The following is a 23834-nucleotide window of genomic DNA, read 5'->3' as shown; positions in this document are numbered from 1 at the left end:
GATGTTTTGGAAATGCCATTCAGCGCGGCGTAGCAGCAGGTAGCATCGGCCAAATCATAAAACGAAACAATAAAACAGACGCACAAGGAGGTTATTATTTGTCTGTTTAAAAGGCTTCTTTGAAAGTAGGGGGCCAACGATGTGCCATCGGACGGAATAAAAATATGTTACAGGCGAACTAGGATGTAAATATTCAATTGCAAAGAGATTCATTTAGGGTACTGTATCTCCCGCGTAAAAAAAAACCTGACTGTAGTTCTTTTCTATATCATGTTTTTTAACACACATAAACATAACAAGATTCAAAACTCGCAATAAACATACTTAACAAAAAAGATGTTTTATGGTCAGCTCAAACATACCCGGGGCAAGACGAGCACCCCCACGGGGCAAGAAAAGCACTTCACATAAATCTTATTATTTTAACTGTAAATTGGTCATCTAATGATTGTTATAGTAAATCTTGTTCAAAGCTATAGTATCACTGTTACGTTCCTTCTTTCTTGAAGTAAATGAAAAACTGTGCTTCTTGTTAAGAGCTAATTTATTACGACTGATTAGTTTGGTGGCTTGTAAAGAAGTGACAAATAAATTTTCATTTTGTTGATCTTCACCCATGGCAATGGGCATGGGTGACTATGATCCATATTTCGTCATGCACACGTTGGTGGCATAACATCTCCCCCTTTTAAAAGAGATCGTAGGGCGCAAGCCAAGCTGGTAGCCTGCGATATCTTCCTTGTCGAGCTGGTTCCGGCGAACCAATACTGGTGGGAACCTCGGGCTCATCTTCCGTCATCACGTCCTGATTTCCATCGTCATCGTCAGCTGGAACATTTGCGGTGTCGGGAACCAGTTCGTCTAGCGGATTTTCCAGAACCACTGGTGTTGGAACTTGGATTTGGAATTCGTCGAGGAGAAGTGCAAAAGGGAGTTGGTTGTTGAGTGTAGAAACGGCTTCACTTGCATCCGAGAACCGGTGGCGTAGCTGGTTCGTATGTGCTCGGATGAGGCGTCCGTTTTCGAGTAACACACTATAGTCCACTGATCCCTTGCGTTCGATGACCTGTCCAGGAATCCATTCGGTTTTGTTTCGGCGATGTACTTGCGCGTACACCAGGTCGTCCGGATTGAAGGCTCTTTTGACCGCTCCGTGTCTTCGGTTGAACTGGTCGTTCTGCTTCTCGTTGACCAGGGTTGGACGCGGAGAACTCGGCTTCAAGAGATCCAGGGATGTCCGCATTTCTCGTCCTAGGAACAGGTGCGCAGGAGATTTACCATCCGGAGCGTTTCGGTTTGGTGTTGACCGGTAAACGGATAGGAACGTCTGAAGGTGCTGGAACGTCACCGTCTTTTCCCCTTCGGCAAGTTTCTTCAATCCTCTCTTCAAGGTGTCGACGAAACGTTCTGCTTGTCCGTTCGATTGTGGGTGATACGGCGCGGTCGTCAGATGCTGGATACCATTTTCGTCACAGAAAAGCTTGAAACTGGCGCTGACGAACTGGGTACCATTGTCGGACACAAGAGTATGTGGGTTTCCATATCTTGCGAAAGTTTCTTGCAGGAGCTCCAGCGTCGCTGTGGTAGTGGTGCTACGGGTCCTGAAAATTTCCGGCCATTTTGAGTAGGCATCTACCACGACAAGGTAGAAGTAACCATCGACCGGTCCTGCGTAGTCGATATGAATCCTTTGCCATGGTTTCGTTGGTATCGGCCATGATGATAGGGTAGTCTTGCGGGGCAATTTTGCAGCAGCAGCACACGAACGACACTGGCGCACAAACGATTCAACGTCCTCGTCGATGTTCGGCCAGTACACGAAACTTCTTGCGAGTGATTTCATCCGATCGATTCCGGGGTGTCCACGGTGGAGTTGCCGGATGATGCGTTTGCGGAACCGTTCAGGGACCACAACTCGATCGCCGAACATGATGCAGTCCTGGGTAACTTGAAGACCTTCTCTTCGCGAGTAGAATTGACGTACAGCTGGAGTGTGGAGCTCGCTTGCCGTGCTCGGCCAGCCGTTGCTGATGTGGTTGATTACCTCTTGAAGGACCGGGTCGTCTTGCGTTTCCTTGGCGATCATTTGTGCTGTGACAGGCAAATGGGAAGTAGAGTCGTCGAGGATTGCCTTCACGTCGGTTTCCGTCTGGAGAGCAGCGATGACGTATTCCTCATCCGGTTTGCTGTGGCAGCTCATCAAGCGTGACAGCAGGTCAGCGTGTCCGAAACTAGCCGTTGGAACGAACTGGATATCGAAGTCGTACAGCAACATCGTAAGCGCCCAGCGCTGGAGACGATTTGCCGTGTAGACGGGAATTCCTTTCTTGCTGCCGAAAATCTTGAGAAGGGGCTTGTGGTCGGTCTGTAGCACGAATCTGCGACCGAAAATCATCTTGTGGAAACGGGTAACTGCAAACACCAACGCGAGCGCTTCCTTCTCGATTTGACCATAGTTTTCTTCCGCAGGTGTGAGTGACCTTGAAGCGTGAGCGATGGCTTTGACGGAGCCATCGGGAAAACGATGTAGGATAACGGCACCCAAGCCGTCCTTGGAGGCGTCTCCAGCCACGATGATTTCCTTACTGGGATCGAAGTGCGTCAGCAAGAGATTGGAGACCAGGATGGACTTGAAACGGTCGAACGATTTTTGACACTCAGCAGTCCACTTCCAAGGAGCATCTTTCTTGAGTAGACGATCGAGGGGTGCTCGGAGTTGCTTCATCTGTCCAACGAACCGTCCGTAGTAGTTAATCGCACCGAGGTACGATCGTAGTTGCGATACATTCGATGGAGGTGCCATTTCGGAGATAGCGCTGGTTTTGGCTGGATCTGGGCGGAGACCATCCTTATCGACGATGTGGCCCAGAAACTTGATCTGCGGCAGGGAGAAACGACACTTTTCGATGCGGAGATGAAAACCATACTCACGAATTCGCTGCAGCACAGCGTGAAGCCTGAGGTCGTGCTCCTCTTGAGTCCTTCCAGCGATTAGGATGTCGTCCAGGTAAGGCTTGACACCAGGAATGCCGGCTACCATGCTGTCGATGATCCTCTGGAACGCTCCAGGAGCCGATTTCACACCGGGCGGCAAACGGTTGTACTGGAACAAACCCTTGTGCGTGTTTATCGTGAGCAGTCGTCGTGATGATTCCTCTACTTCGACCTGGAGATAGGCGTCCGATAGGTCGATGCAGGAGAAGTAACGGCAGCCGGCTAGTTCAGCAAAAATGTCGTCCGGGTGCGGCAGCGGATGGCGATCCGACTCGAGTGCGTCGTTGAGACCCGTGGAGTAGTCACCACAGATACGTACGGAGACATCGGACTTGCGAACCACGACTATGGGAGCAGCCCAATCGGAGAACTGGACTGGCGAAATGATGCCGTTATCTTGAAGTCTCTGCAGCTCAGCATCAACCTTCGGGAGGGCAGCGTAGGCAACCGGTCTCTTGGGGCAGTACACAGGGCGTGCGTCTGGCTTCGGATAGAGTGTTACCTTCGCTTTCGAGCAGCATCCGAGCGTGGACTGGAACACTTCAGGAAACTTGGCTTGAAGCTTCTGCATCGTTGCGTTCGAGTTTTGCTGGATGTTGCTGACCAACGAGCTGAATGGAACCGACCAGAGATCGAACTGATCGATTGTTTCGATTCCGAGTACGTTGAGATCCGGATTGCTCGTGACGAAAATGCGGCCAGATTTTGTCACGTCTTGAACGGTGATTTCGGCGTTGAACTCACCTAGGATCCCGATGCTGTCACCAGAGGCACTCACGGCGTCGACTTCCGATGGATTGATGACAGGCTTGCCCACGGATGTCCAAGTGCGCTTGGAAATAATGGTGATGTCGGAGGCACAATCGAGCTGCAACGTTGCGGGCGAACCGTTGATTTCGATCTTGACGTACTTCCGTTTCTTCGTGAGGTCAACTCGCTTAACCGAGATACCTTTGGACTTGACGACGTCTTTCGGTTTCGGTTTGTCGACCTGCTTTGATGACTTCTTTTCGGATGAGGAGCAGTAGCCTTCCTTGTGGCCCTTCCGCTTGCACTTCGTACAGGTGCGACTGGTAGGGACACTCCTTGACGTAGTGTAGATCCCCACAGAACCAGCAAGGTGTTTTCGGTGACTGCGACTTCTTCTCCTTCCGACTTGAAGTACGATGATGGCGAGAAATTGCGTGAACGTTGGACTTGTCCCCACAGCCTTTCTCGATCATCTGGGTGTCTTGCTTGAGGTTGATGATGCGGTTGCACTCCTCAACCAGGTTTTCAAGCTTGAGAGTGGCACCGTCGGCGGGCGGCGCGTTTTCTTCAGCTTCCAACTTTCCGATCAGTCTGGTCCGGATGTCCGAATCGCGCGGTGACTGGAGACCGCATACGAACCTGAGAGTCTTGAATTGGTCGCTGGATAGTTTTTCCATCTGGAACGCTTCACAGTGCTTGTTGACCGACGCGGCGTATGACGAAAAATCATCGGCGTCGTTCTTCACGTATTGAAGACACTGGTACCGAGCGTTGAAGAGGGACTTTTGGCGTCCGAACAGCTTCTTCAGCTTCTTCACGGTGTCTTCGAATCCAAAATCCCGCGGATGGTTCGGCAAAACGCTGTTCACGTAGCGTTCGTGGAACTGCGTGCCGATTTTCCGCAGAAGCAGCCTGACCTTCGCCTTGTCGTCCAAATGCTTACCGTCCTCCTTGAACACGTCCTCGTACCGAGCGTACCACGAATCGAAAAAGATGCTGCCGTCCGGATCGTATTGGAACTCGTCGATTCCGGTGGAGAGTGACTCGATGATCTTCTCGCTTCCAGCTTGATTGGCGTTACCCTGCTGGAGAGCTGCAATCTGCTGCTGCTGGGTTGCGATGAGATCCGTCAGCCGGAGAATCGCTTGCTTCAGATCGGCGTCGGCCATTCTTGATTCTTGAGTGGGTTGAGGGCTTCAGTGGTGGAACGGAATTTGTCTTGATGCTTGGCAGGAACAGGGCTTGAATTCGCTTCCGGGATAGCAGGATCCCATCCTCGTCGCCAACTTTTGTTACGTTCCTTCTTTCTTGAAGTAAATGAAAAACTGTGCTTCTTGTTAAGAGCTAATTTATTACGACTGATTAGTTTGGTGGCTTGTAAAGAAGTGACAAATAAATTTTCATTTTGTTGATCTTCACCCATGGCAATGGGCATGGGTGACTATGATCCATATTTCGTCATGCACACGTTGGTGGCATAACAATCACGAACTAAAATGATAAGTTTTTTTTTTCGTTCGATTATTAATCAGTTTTGTGGGTTTCTGATATTTTATGCAAAATGAACCAAAAAATAATAAACAACTCTTAAATGGCTTAATTAAAAAAATATCGCATCGAATAGTTGCAGGGGATGCGGAAATCTATTGTCATTATTGAGTGAATCACAATAATTTCAAAATGTTTCCTATATTCCCATTACTGCCGTGAATCGCATATCAGTCCCATCTTTGCTGGATTTCCTATGCAAATGGGACAGATATGCGATTCGCGGCAGATTAGGGGTGCTCAGTGCTCATCTTGCCCCACTATAAGGAAATAATTTAAATCGAATAAATTACACTAGTTTACAAAATAAAACGAAAGTCGTGAACTTCTGTCAACGGCCAAAATTTTTTAAGCACAATTGTGCGCTGATTTCGAAAATTTTACGTAGAACAGCTTTTTCATTTTTCTTCCGGATGTTACTCGGAAAATGCAGAAAATAAACAAACAACTACTATTTCAAATTAATAGTGAACTGTCGGATGAATTTTGACATCCATTATAAGGCGAAGTGTTAAATTATGTTTCTAAACTTACATTTCAACTCGATCTCCTCATCGTCCAGCAAAAGTGAAACAACTTCTTTAGGTTTCAGGGTATCAGGTTTAAAATTTCCTCCACTTATCACCATACGCTGAATCTGTAAATAATAAAAAAATATCCGTATTAGCATCAACAAACGTTCATTTTTGTTTCAGACTGATTAAGATAAATTGATATATTATCATCACTCTAAACTGTATTGTTTCTTTTGAGAGCCAATCGGATATTGTATATAGATAAAGAACAACGATCAGGTATCCACTTCTCGTGCATAATGACTCGCTTTTTCAGTAAAAGCGATCTATCTAACCGATAAATGGATACATCCACCAATTGTCTTTAATCAGTTTCCCTCCATCCTTCTTCCGGTCGCTAACGATGGGCGCCTAATTCTATAAACACGTGCACGTGCTGCGACAGACAAAACGTGTTCACCCTTTTGTGGCGCACGACACGGTCCCTTGTTCATCAAGTAAACTCTCAAGATTCTAGACTTTTTATCTAAAACGTGCCCGCGGCTCTTTTTGTGGTGCGTGCCTACCGATGATCGGTCTATTTATGTTTTTACAATGCCGCCACCGGATCGAAATCAGTAGAATTTCCCATAAAATTCAATCACAATGCATTGATTACAAACTAGTTATCGCCTGAAAGCCGAAAAGATTGTCACGCGCATTGGACGGAGTGGAGCAAACGATTAGCGTCTGTCTTTTATTTTACGCTTCATGGCAGTGCCTGCAAGCTGTTTCTTTGTATCCTTTAGGGCTGCACATCGTTCTTGCCAAGCACCTTCTTTTAATGCCACAAAAGCCTTCAATGGAAGCGTAATGATAATGAAGAGCACAATGTCTTGAACAATAGCTTTTAATTTATCGAATGATTGTTCCTGTACAAGCACATAGTATGAAGGGAAAGATTGTAGTAGCTTTTCTAGCAAACTGAATCATCATCAATCAAATATCACCTACCTACATCGACGATGTTTAGTCATACTACCAACACATTTTCTGCTTAATAGATTTTGTTAACAGACCAACTACTGATTTTGCCTTTCAGTTAATTTCCAGTAAAAATAAATAAATAAAATTCTCTAAATGTTTATTTTAGTATGAGGAAATGTTGGCAGAAGAAACAGGCATTGTGTGTTTGAAAAGTTTAACATTCATGTTACACCAAAATATTAAACAAGCAATGGACTAACATTCAAATATCTCGTATTCTTTTAGTTTTTGACGTAGTGTCGCTGAAACAATTTCCAAAAAATAGAGCTTGCTTCGACATTTAACGTTATGAACGAATTTTTTTTCTGATATTGCAAATATTCTTGCCTTACACAATGTGAACAAAATATTCAAAGCTATAATTTTGTTCAATTCTAAATATATGGTTGAACAAGATATACATTTTTCGAAATATATGGTATGTAAAAGGAAAAAGCACTCCTCCTTATGAAGGTTTCAAATCGAAAAGCATTAGAGTGAAGCGATGAGGCGAAACAGGAATGCCACATATACAGATTTATCTGTAATCATACACATTTTCTCGCTGCTAAGTAGGGTATTGGTTCCCTTCTTAAGCATGTGACTCTTATTTTCATCCTACGAAAAACAAAGGCGCTGTTTGTTTTGTTTCTTATTTTTGTATTTTTTGTTAGAAGTCAGCACCCATGAAAACAAAAAGAACGGAATCAATCGGTGCCGTAATCGCTTGTTTTCGAATAGGATGAATATGGGAGCGTGAGATTAATGATGGAACACATACCCTATACCGAATTTTATATACAAATATTACAGATTTTTGGGGAATGTTATAGATATAATATAGATTATACAGATTTCCCAAAAAGATTACATAATTGTATACAGATTTCAGTAAAATTATACAAATTTCATACAGATTTTGGACAAAAATGCTCATGCGGATGATACAGATTTTAGGGAAATCAAAATACAGATTCAAATGTGACAAATTTGGCCGCAAATTGTGACTCATTCACGGCTAATCGGAATAATTAATTACCTCACTCTTTTCACGTGCGCGCTGCAAAATTCTTTCTTCGATTGTGCCTTTGCAGATTAAACGATAAACGGTAACCTGTTTCGTTTGACCCAGGCGATGAGCGCGGTCCATAGCTTGTTGATCGACAGTCGGGTTCCAATCGGAGTCGTAAAAAATAACCTGGAAAGAAACAAGGAAAATTAAGATTACACAGAGTCTTTAGTTGGATTGAACCTGATAGATAGGATGGTTTGCAAATGGTGTACTAAAATATTATTATTTCATTCATCGCGTAAAGAGTATTTTATCAATACTAACTAACTAACGCAGTATGAATGATAAAGAGTACATGTAAAGCATGTAGGGTAGGGTATGCACCAGAATTGAAAAACAAAATGTACATTAGGTATAATATTAATCCATTTCGCACGGTACGTAAACTCTATTTGTGGTTTATCGTTTATTTTAGCTCAGCAGCTGCTCCAATACAAACTAGCGCTTTACAAGTGAGAAAAAAACCTCAGCAAAATTGATTGTTTTTGATTAAAACATGTTGAGCCAAATAAGCTATGGTTTTACTTTTTTACAAACCACAGCTTCGATGATCGATTAAAAATACTGCGCAGATATGGTATATGCTGCCTGGTGATACTCTGCTTTTCCAGGATGTGGTTAAGTATAACTGTACCATTATTTCAGATAGCATTAAATCTCGAAGAACGAACATCAACCTCATTCAGTTCATGTAGGGGATAGACAAAACGATCGAGACAGGCAAAATGAACCCAATGCAATACAATTTTGAGCGTTTATGACTTACATAACGAGCATTCAAAAACGTTAGACTTAACTTAATATTGTTAAAATGGAAAAAATATATAGCGATTAGAATAATCGCAATAAGTTGCAAAATGATGATTTTTTCAGCACGAGTCGTACATTTATCCAACGAGGCTTGCCGACTTGGATAAATACGACGAGTGCTGAAAAAATCGAGTTTTGCAACGAGTTGCATACAAAATTTTTTGCCATTACGAAAAATACCCATTCAATATGACCTTTTCTAGCTGCACATCAGAAGGAACCACGTGCGAGCATCCATGCTTGCCAGCGTAGGTTTTTGTTCGATCAGGTAGGCTGGGATGTATTTAGTACACGCAGAAAAATGGCGCTTGTTTAAAACAATAAAACGCATGGTTGATTTTCAAACTGAGAATTTACTTATTCCAAAGTTATATTTAATTGTTTTCATTTAGAGTTTATCGATAAAAACAACCGATTACCATCATTTCATATAATGTCAAAAAATTCATTTGTTTCAACAAAATTAAAACCATAAACATGGTCCGAAAGCACTCACACATCTCTAAAATGCTTACCCCAACATCGCCACAACGAAGAAGGTGCAGCAAATCCATCACGCCAACTTCCAAGTGCAGCTTTGGCCGTGATGGATAACGCGCAGGTACTCACGACAGTATCCACAAAAAGTTGATCGGTTTCGCCTTTTTTGTGTTTTTTAGTCGTTCTTCTCCCCATCCGCTTACCGACGGTCTAAAAATAGATTTCCGAGCTGCTGCAGTTGCGGCCGTCACCAACACAATCACATTCCGGGTTTGTTAGTGGCAAAAGTGCATTCGTTTGAATCAATCCATTATTTCATGTTGAAAATACCATATCTCTGTTTGTTTTAACAAACTGTTAAAAATTTCGACAAATGAAAATATTTGTATTATCAAAAAATAGAACAGTTCAGTTTAAACTAGAAATCAGTTTGTCGCTATAGTAAACTGAAAAATCGGTTGATTTGAACTAGAATTTAATTGTGTTTACAATTTATTTTTCTGCGTGTAGTTGTCAACAATGTTCGAGCTCCCGGCGTCAAACAGTTGTGTGGAAGCGTAAGAAAAAGTCGATTCAGCAAGAGCCTGGTTTGCAATTTGAATCGAGATTGAAATCGTCTCGATCCGGAATTCAGCAGATCAGTGGATGTAGATTGTAGAGGTAGTAGCTGAATCTACGGGAGGCGCGGCAGCAAGTGAAAAGTACGTTAGGCCAAAGGTGCCGAAAAGTTCTACTTTTCAGCACTCTTAAGAGTGCCGAAAAGTAGTACTTTTCGGCACACTTGTATCAGCGGTGAAAAGTAGGCTATTGCAACATACTTCAGCCAATTGAAATGTCCTATTTTTCACAACTTAATGGCAAAAAGTAATTTTCCAAACAGTTGTCTTTCCTTGACCTGACAAAAGGTACACAAATGTAACCACAGGGTATCGTACGCTTATAAGATTACAATTACAATTACTAAAACACATAATTATTCAAAAGATGGTTGTTATTGTTCACGTAAATTCCCTTTAAAATATGCTTTGAAAAGAAGTAGCAAAATATACAGCAATAATTTGAAAAAAAAGTGATGGGATGCATGTTAGAATCAGACCAATTAACTGCTTGGGACTAACAAGCATCTTCAGTGAGTGAGCGTTGGTGGTCATGGGCTGCAAAACGGTGAGTCGATAAGGAGAGCGTCCAATATAGCTCTGGTCCTCACAAGTTCCTACCTCATGCTTCCACGGGTCAAGCGATGACAAAGACCGCCAGCTAAGAGTTGTGTGCTTAGCTGGTAGTGCAGCATGGGCACTGTTGTCCTTCTGACTTCAGCTAGATTGAGGAGGTACGATCCGAGTGTCTGTTCACCAAGGAGGTGCGGCTCAAACAGCGTCTGTTCTGGCATCCAGCGGCTGAGTAAGAAACGCTGCACCACGCCCAGCTAGATCCAAGGTGGTAGCCCCATCAGCGCGGTCGTCCCAGTGATGGTTGGGACGTTAAACAGAACTGGCACGATGGCCCTCCGGCGAGACAGGAGTGTTGGCGTAGGCCCAATAAGCCACCCGTAAAAATCCCCATTGCGAATAACATAGGAGAAAATAAGGACTACGATTGGAAACTTGGAACATGGAATTGCAAGTCACTAGGTTTCGCAGGATGTGACAGGATAATCTACGACGAACTACATCCGCGCAACTTCGACATCGTGGCGTTGCAGGAACTTTGTTGGACTGGACAGAAAGTGTGGAAAAGCGGGCATCGAGCGGCTACCTTCTACCAAAGCTGTGGCACCACCAACGAACTGGGAACAGGATTTATAGTGTTGGGCAAGATGCGACAACGTGTGATCGGGTGGCAGTCGATCAACGCAAGGATGTGCATGTTGAGAGTTAAGGGCCGTTTCTTCAACTACAGCATCATCAACGTCCACTGCCCACACGAAGGGAGACCTGATGACGAGAAAGAAGCGTTCTACGCGCAGTTAGAGCAAACATACGATGGCTGCTCGCCGCGTGACGTGAAAATCGTTGTCGGCGACATGAAGGGTAGGAAGGGAGGAAATGTACCGACCGGTAATCGGGCGAAACAGCCTGTACGCCGTATCGAATGATAACGGCCAGCGATGCGTAAACTTTGCAGCCTCCCGTGGTATGGTAGTCCGAAGCACCTTCTTCCCCCGCAAAGATATCCACAAAGCCACCTGGAGATCACCCGACCATCAAACAGAAAACCAAATCGACCACGTTCTAATCGACGGTAAATTCTTCTCAGATATAACCAACGTCCGCACATACCGCAGTGCGAATATAGATTCGGATCACTACTTAGTCGCTGTATGCATGCGCTTAAAACTTTCGACAGTTATCACCACGCGTCGAAGTCGAACGCCGCGACTCAACATCGAGCAACTTCGTAACGTAGAAGAGGCTCAAGACTACGCGCAGCAGTTAGCAGTGGCCCTACCAACGGAAGAGCAGCTTGGCGCAGCTACACTTGAAGATGGCTGGAGGGACATCCGATCCGCCATAGGTAGTACCTTGGCTACAGCACTAGGCTCCGCGACTCCGAATCACAGAAACAACTGGTACGACGGCGAATGTGAACAGTTGAAAAACGAGAAGAATGCAGCAACACCGTACGAGAGCGAATGAGGCACGTTACAAACAGGCGCGGAACAGGCAGAACTCAGTCTTCCGGATGAAGAAGCGCCAGCAGGAAGAACGAGATCGCGAAGCGATGGAAGAGCTGTACCGCGCTAAGGACACACGAAAGTTCTACGAGAAGCTGAACCGCTCGCGCAGAGGCTTTGTGCCACAAGCCGACATGTGCCGAGATAATCACGGGAATATTCTCACGAGCGAGCGTGAGGTGGTCGAGAGGTGGCGGCAGCATTACGATGAGAACCTCAATGGCGACGTTGCAAGTACCGAAGGTGGCGTGGTAACAGATCTTGGAGTATGTGCACAGGACGAAAGACTTTCGGCCCCTGACCTTCAAGAGATTGAGGAGGAGGTTGGCCGGTTGAAAAACAACAAAGCCGCTGGAGCAGATCAACTACCAAGCGAGGTTCTAAAATACGGTGGAGAAGCACTGGTGAGAGCACTACACTGGGTCATTACCAAGATTTGGGAGGATGGGGCAGCAGGGACGGATGTCCTGGGGCCTGACGCACCCCCCCGCTTGCGAGTCAGCCGCGTAGTTGCCGGCTAAGAATAGGACTACTAACCCCAATTCAAGGTGTCAAGCGACCCGTGCCGAGGAATGAGTGATCGAGGGGGTGAAAAAGATGCTCGATCTTTAACGGAGCCTGTGGGGCACCTGGGCACCCCCCACAATAAGCTGTCCCTTACCGCGTTAATGCAGAGCACTGGCGTGGTGGACATTCTTTCTCGTGCGACTCGTGGGAATAAAATATGAGTAACAAACCAATTTCAAAAACAAGTGTAGCAGTTAGTAGTGGTGCGATCAACCCCTTCGCAAGAAGCGGGTTGATGCGGTCTCCAACAAGGAGAAGCGAGGAGTCAGGTGCTGGAAGCTGCTTACGCAGCTCAAGCGTGGGAGCTCCTGTCCACTCCACGGCAAGCCAGCCGGCGGAGGTTATGGACGGAGCATGGTTGCTGAGGGCCATCAGCCAAGTAGCAGGAAAATTACGGCCCGCATTAGAGGTAGCTGAGCAGCAGCTTGGCAAAATTATCGACTTTGCGACAACTAAGTCGAATATAAGCAAGGACCTGAAAACGGCCTTGCTTCGGCTTAGAGCGTCAGTCGATGAGGCCAAGCAGGAGCACGCGGTCGCGTTGCTGGCTGCGGCAGCGGCGGAACCCGCAAAGGAGGAAGCGTCTAAGTTTACACAAACTGAGGCCTTCTCCTTCGCGGGTAGTCCGAAGAGTGTGGAAGCGAATGCTCGTGACAAACGTGACAAGCATTCGCAGAAGCGGGCGAGGCAGCCGTCAGGTGAGGAGCTGTCTGGCGGCGCCCGCAAGGCCAGGCGCATAATAACCCCGAAAGCCGGTGGTAATGCCGGAAAGTCGGACCCCAGCCAGGGTTCCCGGAAAGCTGGGAAGGGTGGGCCTGAAAAGGCCGGCCCGTCCCGGAATGATGGGAACAAGGGGTTGTTACCAATGGTGGGCCCTCAGCAGCCACAGAGCAGGGCGATCCAAGGAGACGACCCTCCTTGGACAAAGGTAGAGCGGAAGAGGAAGAAGAAGGTGAATCCGCAGGCAGAAGTGCAGGACGCCAAGCCAAGGCGTAGGAAGGCGGGTGCCAGGCGCGAGAAAGGCGACGCTATCGTCTTGAAGACGATGCGAAGCGACGCCAAGCTTGAGGGTCTTGGAGCCGACGTACGCAGTATTAGACGTACTCGTACGGGTGAGATGATCCTGGAGCTGAAGCGCCAGAAGGAGCACAAGGGCGCCGCCTACAAGAGGCTGGCAGAAGAGGTCCTTGGTGAGGGTGTGCAGGTGAGGGCTCTGACACATGAGGCGACTCTGAAGGTCAAAGACATTGACGAGATCACCGAAGTGGAAGAGCTCGTCACGGCACTGCGGCAACAGTGCGATGTGCAGGTGGCCGCCGCAGCCGTCAAGCTACGGAGAGGGCCAGCAGGGACACAGGTAGCATTGGTTCAGCTACCTGTGGCGGATGTTGAAAAGTCCGTTAAAGTAGGAAGTATAAAGGTGGGCTGGTGTGTGTCACCTGACATTCCACGAGCCACCAGAGGTTTGCTTCAGGTGTCTGGAACCAGGACACAAGTCGTGGGACTGCAAAGGCCCCGACAGGCGCAAACTGTGTAGGCGATGCGGCGCTGAAGGTCATAAGGCCCAAAGCTGCACGAGTCCGCCCATCTGCATGATCTGTACCGGGAAAACCTCGAAAAACAGACATACGATGGGTGGTCCAGGGTGCCCGGCCTTTAAGAAAGCCGCAGTGAACAACAAATCACAGTGCAGGTAACGCAGCTGAACCTGAACCACTGTGATGCGGCTCAGCAACTGCTTTGTCAGGCGGTTTCTGAGTGGGAGACGGATATCGCCATCATTTCGGACCCATACCGAGTACCCGCCGGCAACGGCAACTGGGCCTCGGATGGGACCAGAAAAATGGCGGCGATATGGACGACGGGTAAATACCCCGTGCAGGAGTTGGTGTCTACTACCTACGAGGGCTTCGTGGTCGCCAAAGTAAACGGGGTCTTCTTCTGTAGCTGTTATGCACCTCCGCGGTGGCCGATCGAGCGGTTCACGCAAATGCTGGACCGCTTAACGACCGTGCTAACAGGGCGAAGGCCGGTGGTAATAGCGGGTGACTTTAATGCCTGGGCTGTGGAATGGGGAAGCCGTTTCACGAACCAGCGGGGTCAGATCCTGCTAGAAACACTGGCCAACTTAGATGTCGACTTGGCTAACGTCGGTACCAAGAGTACCTATAGTCGAAACGGAGCGGAGTCAATTATTGACGTGACCTTTTGTAGTTCTGGCTTAACAAGTAGTTCGAACTGGAGAGTAGATGATGGCTACACTCACAGCGACCACCTGGCGGTTCGCTACAGTATCGACTACAACAACAGCAGACAGCGGATAGAAGAAGAGGCGGCTAGGCCAAGGCCAAGCCCTCGTAGGTGGAAGACATCATACTTCGACGAAGAGGTATTTAGGGAAGCGCTCCGCCGTGAGCGAAACTTAATCGGTTTAGACGGCGACGAGCTGGTAGCGGTGCTCTCACGTGCGTGTGATGCGACCATGCCTAGGCGAGTCCACCCTAGAAATGGGAGGCCACCGGCTTACTGGTGGACCGACGTGATTGCGGACCTGCGCCGCGCCTGCCTACGGGCTAGGCGGCGGATGCAGCGAGCACGATCAGAGGAAGAGCGAAACGAACGGCGGGTGGTGTTCGCCGCTGCAAAAGCCGCGCTCAAGACCGAGATAAGAGCAAGCAAAAAGGCCTGCTTTGAGGGTCTCTGTCAGAGTGCCAATACGAACCCGTGGGGTGACGCCTACAGGATCGTTATGGCCAAGACGAGAGGTGTGATGGCTCCTACAGAGCAATCTCCAGAGATGTTGGAGGGGATCATTGGAGGACTTTTTCCGCGTCATGATCCTAGTCCTTGGCCTCTTTTCGTAGGACAGCCGGGGACTGGGGCTGGCGATGAGGAAAGGGTCACCGATGTGGAACTTGCGGGGATAGCTAAGTCCCTTAGCGTAGGTAAGGCCCCAGGTCCGGACGGAGTTCCGAACCTGGCCTTAAAAGTAGCTATTGCAGAAGCTCCCGAGATGTTCAGGTCTGCTATGCAGAAATGCCTGGACGAGGGAGTTTTCCCAGAAGCTTGGAAGAGGCAGAGCCTGGTACTATTGCCAAAGGCGGGGAAACCACCCGGAGACCCGTCGGCATATAGACCAATATGCTTGATTGACACGGCGGGGAAGGTGCTCGAGAAGATCATCCTCAATAGAATGTTGAAGTTCACTGAGGGCGTAAATGGTCTCTCGAGCAACCAGTATGGCTTCCGGAAGGGGAGGTCCACCGTAGACGCTATCTTGTCGGTTACAAAAACCGCCGAGAAAGCACTCGAGCCTAAGAGGAGGGGAATTCGCTTCTGCGGGGTAGTGACTCTGGATGTAAGGAATGCATTTAATAGCGCCAGTTGGGCTGCTATTGCCGATGTGCTCTTGCGTCTGGGGATACCGGAGTACTTGTACAAGATTCTCGGAAGCTACTTCCAGAATCGCGTACTAGTTTACGACACGGAGGTGGGTCGGAAGTGCTTTCACATAACCTCAGGAGTCCCGCAAGGTTCCATCCTGGGTCCGGTGTTATGGAATGTCATGTACGACGAGGTGTTGAGGTTAGAGTACCCAGTGGGAGTGGTGATTGTTGGATTTGCCGACGATATTACGCTCGAAGTCTACGGTGAAACGATCGAGGAGGTGCAGTTGACTACCGACCACTCGATCAAGTTTGTGGAGGCGTGGATGCGGTCCAGAAAACTGGAGCTGGCTCACCACAAGACAGAGGTGACGGTTGTTAACAACATGCAGTCGGCGCAGCAGACGGAGATCAGTGTAGGAGAGTGCACTATCCTGTCGAAGCGCTCTGTCAAGCACTTGGGCGTGATGATCGACGATAAGCTTACCTTCGGTAGCCACGTCGATTATGCCTGTAAAAGAGCCTCCACAGCTATTGCGGCACTGCCCCGTTTGATGTCCAGTAGCTCAGCGGTGTACGCCAGTAAGCGCAAGCTTCTGACTAGTGTTGCTACGTCCATACTTAAGTATGGCGGCCCGGCGTGGGGTACCGCGCTAAGTACTGAATGCTACCGACGGAAGCTGGAAAGTACTTACTGGTTTATGTGTCTGAGGGTTGCAAGCGCGTACCGTACCGTGTCACACGACGCTCTCTGTGTCATTACTGGTATGGTGCCTATCAGCATTCTTATCAGTGAGGACATGGAGTGCTTCGAAATGCGCGGCACAAGAGGCATACGCAAGACTGTCAGGATGGCCTTTATGGTCAAATGGCAGCGCGCGTGGGACAGTTCCACCAAAGGAAGATGGGCCCATAGGTTGATACCGAGGGTAGATAGTTGGATTAATAGGCGCCATGGGGAAGTTTCATTCCACCTGACACAGGCCCTTACAGGTCATGGTTGCTTCCGACAGTATCTACACCGTTTCGGGCATGCGGATTCTCCCGAATGCCCAGTGTGCAATGGTTTAGAGGAAACGGCGGAACACGTTTTGTTCGTGTGCCCGCATTTTCGCACAATGCGTGACCGCATGCTTGCCACATGCGGGGAGGACACAACTCCGGACAACTTGGTCCAGAGAATGTGTAGGGATGAGATTAGCTGGAATGCCGTTTCAACGGCTATCACCCACATCGTCTGGGAGCTACAGAGGAGGTGGCGCGTGGACTCGGAGAATGACTAGTCCAGATGCAGTACAAGAGGTAGTCCAGGGGTTCGAAGTCGGCTTCGTAGGTCATACCGGTGCCCTGCGGTCGAGATCGACCCTTACAGCGATTAAGTGGCCGCGGAGAGGAAATCCCGGTAGCGGCGCTGTCGTGGCGTCAGTCTACTGGGTTGGATCTGAGCCCGCGGTTGGAAAGGGGTCCCCGGCAAGGGTCGGGGTAGGTGAGACCCTGCTGTCTGCAACCTACGGATGCATCTGATAGGGCCTGAAGGGTAGTAATACCCTTCCTTTGCGGGCAGGTCAGATCGGGTTGCATGTGGGCATCAGTTCTTGATGTCCGCTCAGCAGTAGGGCGCGGGCGGGGTAGACCCTGCCCGCCTTCCGAGGACAAAGGGAGTGGCGAGGACCACTCAGGAAACTGGCTAAACGCCAGCACGCTACCGTGATGGACTCTCCAGAGCGAGTCATCGATGTTCGTTGCTGCTAGGCTACGGCAGCTAACCTTGAGGGTGCGATATGCACTAGCCCCTCTCTGAAGAAATACCTTCTTGGTGGTTCCGGAGAGACGTAGGGTTTGGCGACCATAGGAATGTGTTTTAGTGGGTCGAGGAGAGAGTAGTCCTGGCTTCTACCGGCATTGTAGAAGACGGCCTTAACCCCACACTACCCTAACCTTCCTGTTAGGGTGTCTGATGAGCAGATTTATCCCCCTATGGTTTAGAAGGAAAAAAAAAGATTTGGGAGGAGGAAGTATTACCGGAGGAATGGATGGAAGGTATCGTGTGTCCCATCTACAAAAAGGGCGACAAGTTGGATTGCGGGAACTACCGCGCGATCACACTACTGAGCGCTGCCTACAAGATACTCTCTCAAATTTTATGCCACCGTCTATCACCGATTGCAAGAGAGTTCGTGGGGCAATATCAGGCTGGATTTATGGGTGAACGCGCTACAACGGATCAGATGTTCGTCATCCGCCAGGTGTTGCAGAAATGCCGCGAATACAACGTGCCCACACATCACTTGTTCATCGATTTCAAATCGGCGTATGATACAATCGATCGAGAACAGCTATGGCAGATTATGCACGAGTACGGATTCCCGGATAAACTGATACGGTTGATCAAGGCGACGATGGATCGAGTGATGTGCGTAGTTCGAGTATCAGGGACACTCTCGAGTCCTTTCGAATCTCGCAGAGGGTTACGGCAAGTAAGATGGTCTTTCGTGCTTGCTGTTCAACATTGCTTTGGAGGGTGTAATACGAAGAGCGGGGATAAACACGAGTGGGACGATTTTCACGAAGTCCGTTCAGCTGCTTGGTTTCGCGGATGATATTGATATTATTGCTCGTAAATTTGAGACGATGGCGGAAACGTACATCCGACTAAAGAGTGAAGCCAGGCGAATCGGATTAGTCATTAATGTGTCGAAGACAAAGTACATGATGGCAAAGGGCTCCAGGGAGGAATCACCGCGCCCGCCACCCCGAATTCATATCGACGGTGATGAAATCGAGGCGGTTGAAGAATTCGTGTACTTGGGCTCACTGGTGACCGCCGACAACGACACCAGCAGAGAAGTTCAGAGGCGCATTGTGGCAGGAAATCGTTCTTACTTTGGACTCCACAGAACTCTACGATTGAATAAAGTTCGCCGTAACACGAAGTTAACCATCTACAAAACGCTGATTAGACCGGTCGTCCTCTATGAGCACGAAACATGGACCCTACGTGCAGAGGACCAACGCGCCCTTGGATTTTTCGAACGGAAGGTGTTGCGTACCATCTACAGCGGAGTGCAGATGGAAGACGGGACTTGGAGAAGGCGAATGAACCACGAGCTGCATCAGCTGCTGAGAGAACCAACCATCGTCCATACCGCGAAAATCGGGAGGCTACGGTGGGCGGGTCACGTCATCAGGATGTCGGATAGCAACCCGACTAAAATGGTTCTCGAGAGTCATCCGACCGGTACAAGAAGACGTGGAGCGCAGCGAGCTAGATGGGTCGACCAAGTGGAGGACGATCTGCGGGCCCTACGCAGAGTGCGGAACTGGAGACAAACAGCCATGGACCGAGTGGAATGGAGGCGGCTACTATGTACAGCAGAGGCCACCCCGGCCTTAGCCTGACCGGTAAGGTAAGGCGTTGGTGGTCATGTATTTTAGGAGACAATGGCGACTGCTGCGTCAGGTTGCAGGTCAATATGGGGAAGGGGAGGGAAGTGATGATTGCAATCGCTTGTTGCCAACAGGCCGTTGAATCCTCTGTACCTGCACAAGCTCATGCGGATGTCGGAGTGTTGGTGGAAAATGTTCTATTTTTGGCACAATGTTCATGCATTGGTCCATGGATGCCAGGCGTAAAGTGATAGATTATGTGAAGATTACTGTGAAGCGGCACTGCTCGCTGGTTGCATAGCTTGTAGGCGTTATATGATAAATTGACACTGTGCTGTGATGAAAGTTGGAAGGAAGGGAAACTTTTTTTTTCTAATCCGTGTCTGGTTCTAGCGATCGCTACGAACCCGGGAGGGTGCAGGTACGTCAAACTTGAACAAACTACGCCCACCTAACATGCATCGAGCGGGCCTTCCCAAACAACAAAATAAGGCAATCTGGCGTTCAGCACCCTTCTCTCTCAAGCAGCAGCAGAAGATAGCATTTTTTTGTTTAATGTTTTCATAGGGAAACGTTACCCTAAGAAAACAAACCTATCCTCCTCGGGAGCCAAAAAAGAGAAAGGTGATTAAACGTCAGATAGCCTTATGCGATTTCGCGGGCCATCCCCATCGACAAAACAAACCGATTTCCAAGCAGGATTCGACCAGGCTTCTGGTTGCGCTGCCAGTCACACTAACACACTCGCAATAGATGAGCAGTAGGATCTATCTTGCCCATCTTGCCGCATGCGGGTCCCCTGCTACGAACCTACGAATATACATGAGATGTATATGTAGGAGAAAGAGAGAGAAATTAGATAGAAAGATACAAAGTAGGAGGAAGGGGACGAGCCAGGGATTGAATCCAGAACCTTTTGCATATGAATCAGAAGCGGTAGCCATTAGACCATTGCCGATGTTTTGCATTTGTTTCGAATTAATTGTACATATTGTTATTTTTTTTAAAGAAATATGAAATAAAAATTCTCGATTATTAGTAAAGTTTGAGAAACCAAAAACTCATTAGCTCGCACCTCGGAATTACATTTTGGTTGTCATTTTCAGTTTGCATTGAATTATGACATCCAGGTGCTTTTTAGTTGGCTGACAGCTCAACTAACGGAGCCCCAACTAAAAAGCCACCCAACTATTGAACCCCCAACCAGCGGGTCATGACTGTATTTGTTGAACGTTGAAAAAAGTTGTGATGCCTTGACACTTTTTGGATCTTTCTCGAAAAAATCTATATTTTTTATATCAATGTCATTAGATTTTAGTTTTAATGTTATTATTGTTTTAATCGCCGCGATTTGATGTGCTGGTAGTTCATCGATTGGTTTTCGGCGGGAAATAATTAAAAACTTATTTGCCAGACTGTCCGGACGTTTCGGTCGATTTTACTGGCCTGGACTGGACAGTCTGGCAAATAAGTTTTTAATTATTTCCCGCCGAAAACCAATCGATGAACTACCAGCACAGATTTTAATTTTAATATCCAATGATTTCTACTTCTGATCTCAAAATATCTTTAATAAGATATATTAGAGCCTATTTGGATTAAAGGAAGAACACATTAAATATTTTTTGCGGGGCGTTGTAAATTTGACTAATTTTCCTCTATATGGGTGAAAATATTAAACCGGTATAACTTTATTCGTCGTGAGAAAATATTACATTTTATAACATCGTAGCAGGTATCAACATATTGTTGATAAACGTTGAAAAATTCATTCAATTCGGTTCACTGGTTTCCGAGATATGACAGTTCAAAAATGAGTTGTCTAAAAAAGAGTACTATTGAAAATGATTTGGCATCCATGTGCACAACAGAACATGTGTTCGATGAAAAAATTGAGATTTGAATTATGAAAAGAAATCCACGTACTCCGGTGAGACTCGAACTCACGACTCCCAATTCGCTAGACGGGCGCTTCTATTCCTTCAAGCTACGGAGTCACTCGACTATCTCCGTCGCCAGCAGGCCTAGAACTGAACTCGATTCCACAGTCGCACATGGTTATCTTCTTTTCACAATCCAAACCCCGCTAATACGACACCGACTGTTGTCGAATAACCGGGGTAAACTTTAAATTCTACAAACTGGTCACCCTACAGCACCATGCTCATTGAAATTTGGCAACTCTATATTTGTTTTTGTTTTGATTTCCGGATTTGTTATGGAACATAATTTCAACAAATATTGCGGTGGCGCGAATGAAAATCTCGTTCTTTCTACGATTGTTGGCATCCACAGTTCATTCCGGTTGGTCTCCAGGCGGTTTGGGTGTTGAACAGCACCAACTCAGAGCTTCCGAAATTAGCGGCTGCAAGAGGAGCTGCTGCGGCCGGGGGTGAGTATAAGCGCAATATCATACTGTTTTGCATTTACAGTGTACATCGCTGTGACATTTTAACAGTTTTTAATTCGACATGTGTCTAATAAGCGGGGTACGAATTAAAAAGTGTCGTATTAAAACGTTTCGAACCAGCGGGGTAAGACGGTAGATGAACATCTAACACATACACTGTTGTGCACATGTGTGTTAAAGCGGGAGAGGAAATTATTTTTAATAGTCAAGAGTATAGATAGTAGAGTAAACATAGATCCGCGGACACCGCTGACGAAAATGTTTCAAGCGTATAAGTAGTAATTTTCAAAAGTGCGACGTTTGAATATGACGTCATGCGCTCCATTGATGCTGTCCAAATCGTGACGTTTGGATACAGATTTTGACAGTTCGTTTGGATACAACGGATTCATCATCACGGATCTATGTTTACTCTACTATCTATAGTCAAGAGCTTCGGGCACTGTCTCCCAATCACTTATTGGTATGACAATTAGTGTGCTGTCGGACTCTCGATGGGTCGGTCCTCGGCCGACCGATTACGGTAAGGTTGGCCGTAGCACCTTACAATGGTCAATTTGTTGATTTTGCTTTGGCTGATCAAGTCATGTGGGAAATTACAGTGACATGGCATATTATGTCTGATATACAGAGGATGGCCAAAATGTTTGGGATAGGCAACTTTTTTTCTCCCACAAAAAAAAATCAACATGCTGTAACTTTTCATATAGTGCATCAAAAAATCTCAAATTTTGACTGTTTGTCAACCTATTATATGTGCATCATTGGTACAAATTTGGGCTCGATTGATTAATATTTCGCGAAGTTAGAACCGTTCGGGTAAAACACTATTTTTTAGACAACTCATTTTTGAACTGTCATATCTCGGAAACCAGTGAACCGAATTGAATGAATTTTTTAACGTTTATCAACAATATATTGATGCTAAATAAGACGTTATGAAATGTTATATTTTCTCATGGCGAATTAAGTTATACCGGGTTGAAATTTTTACCTATATAGAGGAAAATAAGTCAAATTTACAATACCACACAAAAATTATTAAATGTGTTCTTCCTTCAATCTGAATAGGCTCTAATATATCTGATTAGAGATAATTTGAGAACAGAAGTGGAAAATCTTTGGATATCAATACTAAAATTTATTGACATTGATGTGAAAAAATTACATTTTTTCGAGAAAAATCCAAAAAGTGTCAATCCATGATAACTTTTTTCAATGTATAAAAAGTACCTATGTTTTAATAGTTTGTGAAGCATTTACATATTGTTAGTGTACGTTCAAAATTTCATTCAATTCGGTTCTCTGGTTTCCGAGATATGACAGCTCAAAAATGAGTTGTCTGAAAAAAAGTGTTTTACCCGAACGGTTCTAACTTTGCGAAAGATTTATCAATCGAGCTCAAATTTGTACCAATGATGCACATATAATAGGTTGACAAACAGTCAAAATTTGAGATTTTTTGATGCGCTCTATATAAAAGTTATAGCACGTTGAACTTTTTTGTGAGAGAAAAAAAGTTGCCTATCCCAAACATTTTGGCCATCCCCTGTATATTAGTATTATGTATTTTAACACCGCTAGCCATGATGGTCTCCCATAGCGGAAGGTCCGAAAGAGCTTGAAACTATTGAGAAATCATCATGTCTACAGGTCGTAAGCCCTGATAAAGTGTGGAACGTTTTGATGGCTGTGATCCCTGACCATCATGTCAAAAACCCAGGGATACCCAAGTGACGATACTGTTAGGGTGTAGGGGTCGCATGTATGAGGCGCATATATTGACAGGACATGGACCATTAGGACTGAGTAGGGTCGGGGAATGGATCTACGATTGCTGAATTATACTGAAAAAGTCGTGATTCAGCAGTGGTGGCATCGCTTTCCGCTTTTGTTCGGCCTTGGTGGTTTGTGTGGGGTGGTGCGTGTCGGTGTGTGTGTGCTTTGTGCGTGCGGTGCATACGGCTTCAGCAGGGTGGTTACTTGGGTAGTGTGGGATAATTGGGTTTGGGACTGAGGGGGTCGTCTTTGATAAGGCCGACATCATTGAGTGCTCATTGTTGGCGGTTGTGTTGGTGACGATTTCTTCAACTGCTTTGTAATGCAAGAGAGGGATTTAAAATCTGCGTTACGGGTTGGGTGAGGTCATGCAGATAGAAGCAACCGTGATGGATGCATGAGTGCAGTGTGTGTGGGGTACGCTACCCTGTGGGTGCAGTTGAGTCTGGGTTGGAGT

The 23834-nt window shown here is 46.8% G+C and overlaps 2 protein-coding genes across 2 annotated transcripts in view; both read right to left on the bottom strand.

Annotated features, from left to right (window-relative positions):
• LOC109406256 (chromatin-remodeling ATPase INO80) overlaps nt 1–23834 on the bottom strand; it is a 142582-nt gene that overhangs the window by 38722 nt on the left and 80026 nt on the right. The window contains exons 9-10 of the mRNA XM_019679318.3: nt 7852–8010; nt 5827–5929 (exon numbers count right to left, since the gene is read on the bottom strand). Coding sequence (XP_019534863.3) covers nt 5827–5929; nt 7852–8010 — 262 coding nt within the window. The remainder of the gene's footprint in view (nt 1–5826; nt 5930–7851; nt 8011–23834) is intronic.
• On the bottom strand, nt 2–4053 carry LOC134291311 (uncharacterized protein K02A2.6-like). Its single transcript, XM_062858898.1, has one exon. The coding sequence runs from the start codon at nt 3563–3565 to the stop codon at nt 689–691; it is 2877 nt and encodes a 958-aa protein (XP_062714882.1). The 5' UTR covers nt 3566–4053; the 3' UTR covers nt 2–688.

The sequence above is a fragment of the Aedes albopictus genome, chromosome 3 (genome assembly GCF_035046485.1).
Source record: "Aedes albopictus strain Foshan chromosome 3, AalbF5, whole genome shotgun sequence".
Lineage (NCBI taxonomy): Eukaryota > Metazoa > Arthropoda > Insecta > Diptera > Culicidae > Aedes > Aedes albopictus.
Note: the sequence above shows the minus strand (reverse complement) of the source record. Positions and strands in the feature narration are given on the sequence as shown.

Bases quoted from the DNA above. Each gene is read 5' to 3' on its own strand.
- LOC134291311 (XM_062858898.1), bottom strand. From the start codon at position 3,565: ATGCAGAAGCTTCAAGCCAAGTTTCCTGAAGTGTTCCAGTCCACGCTC.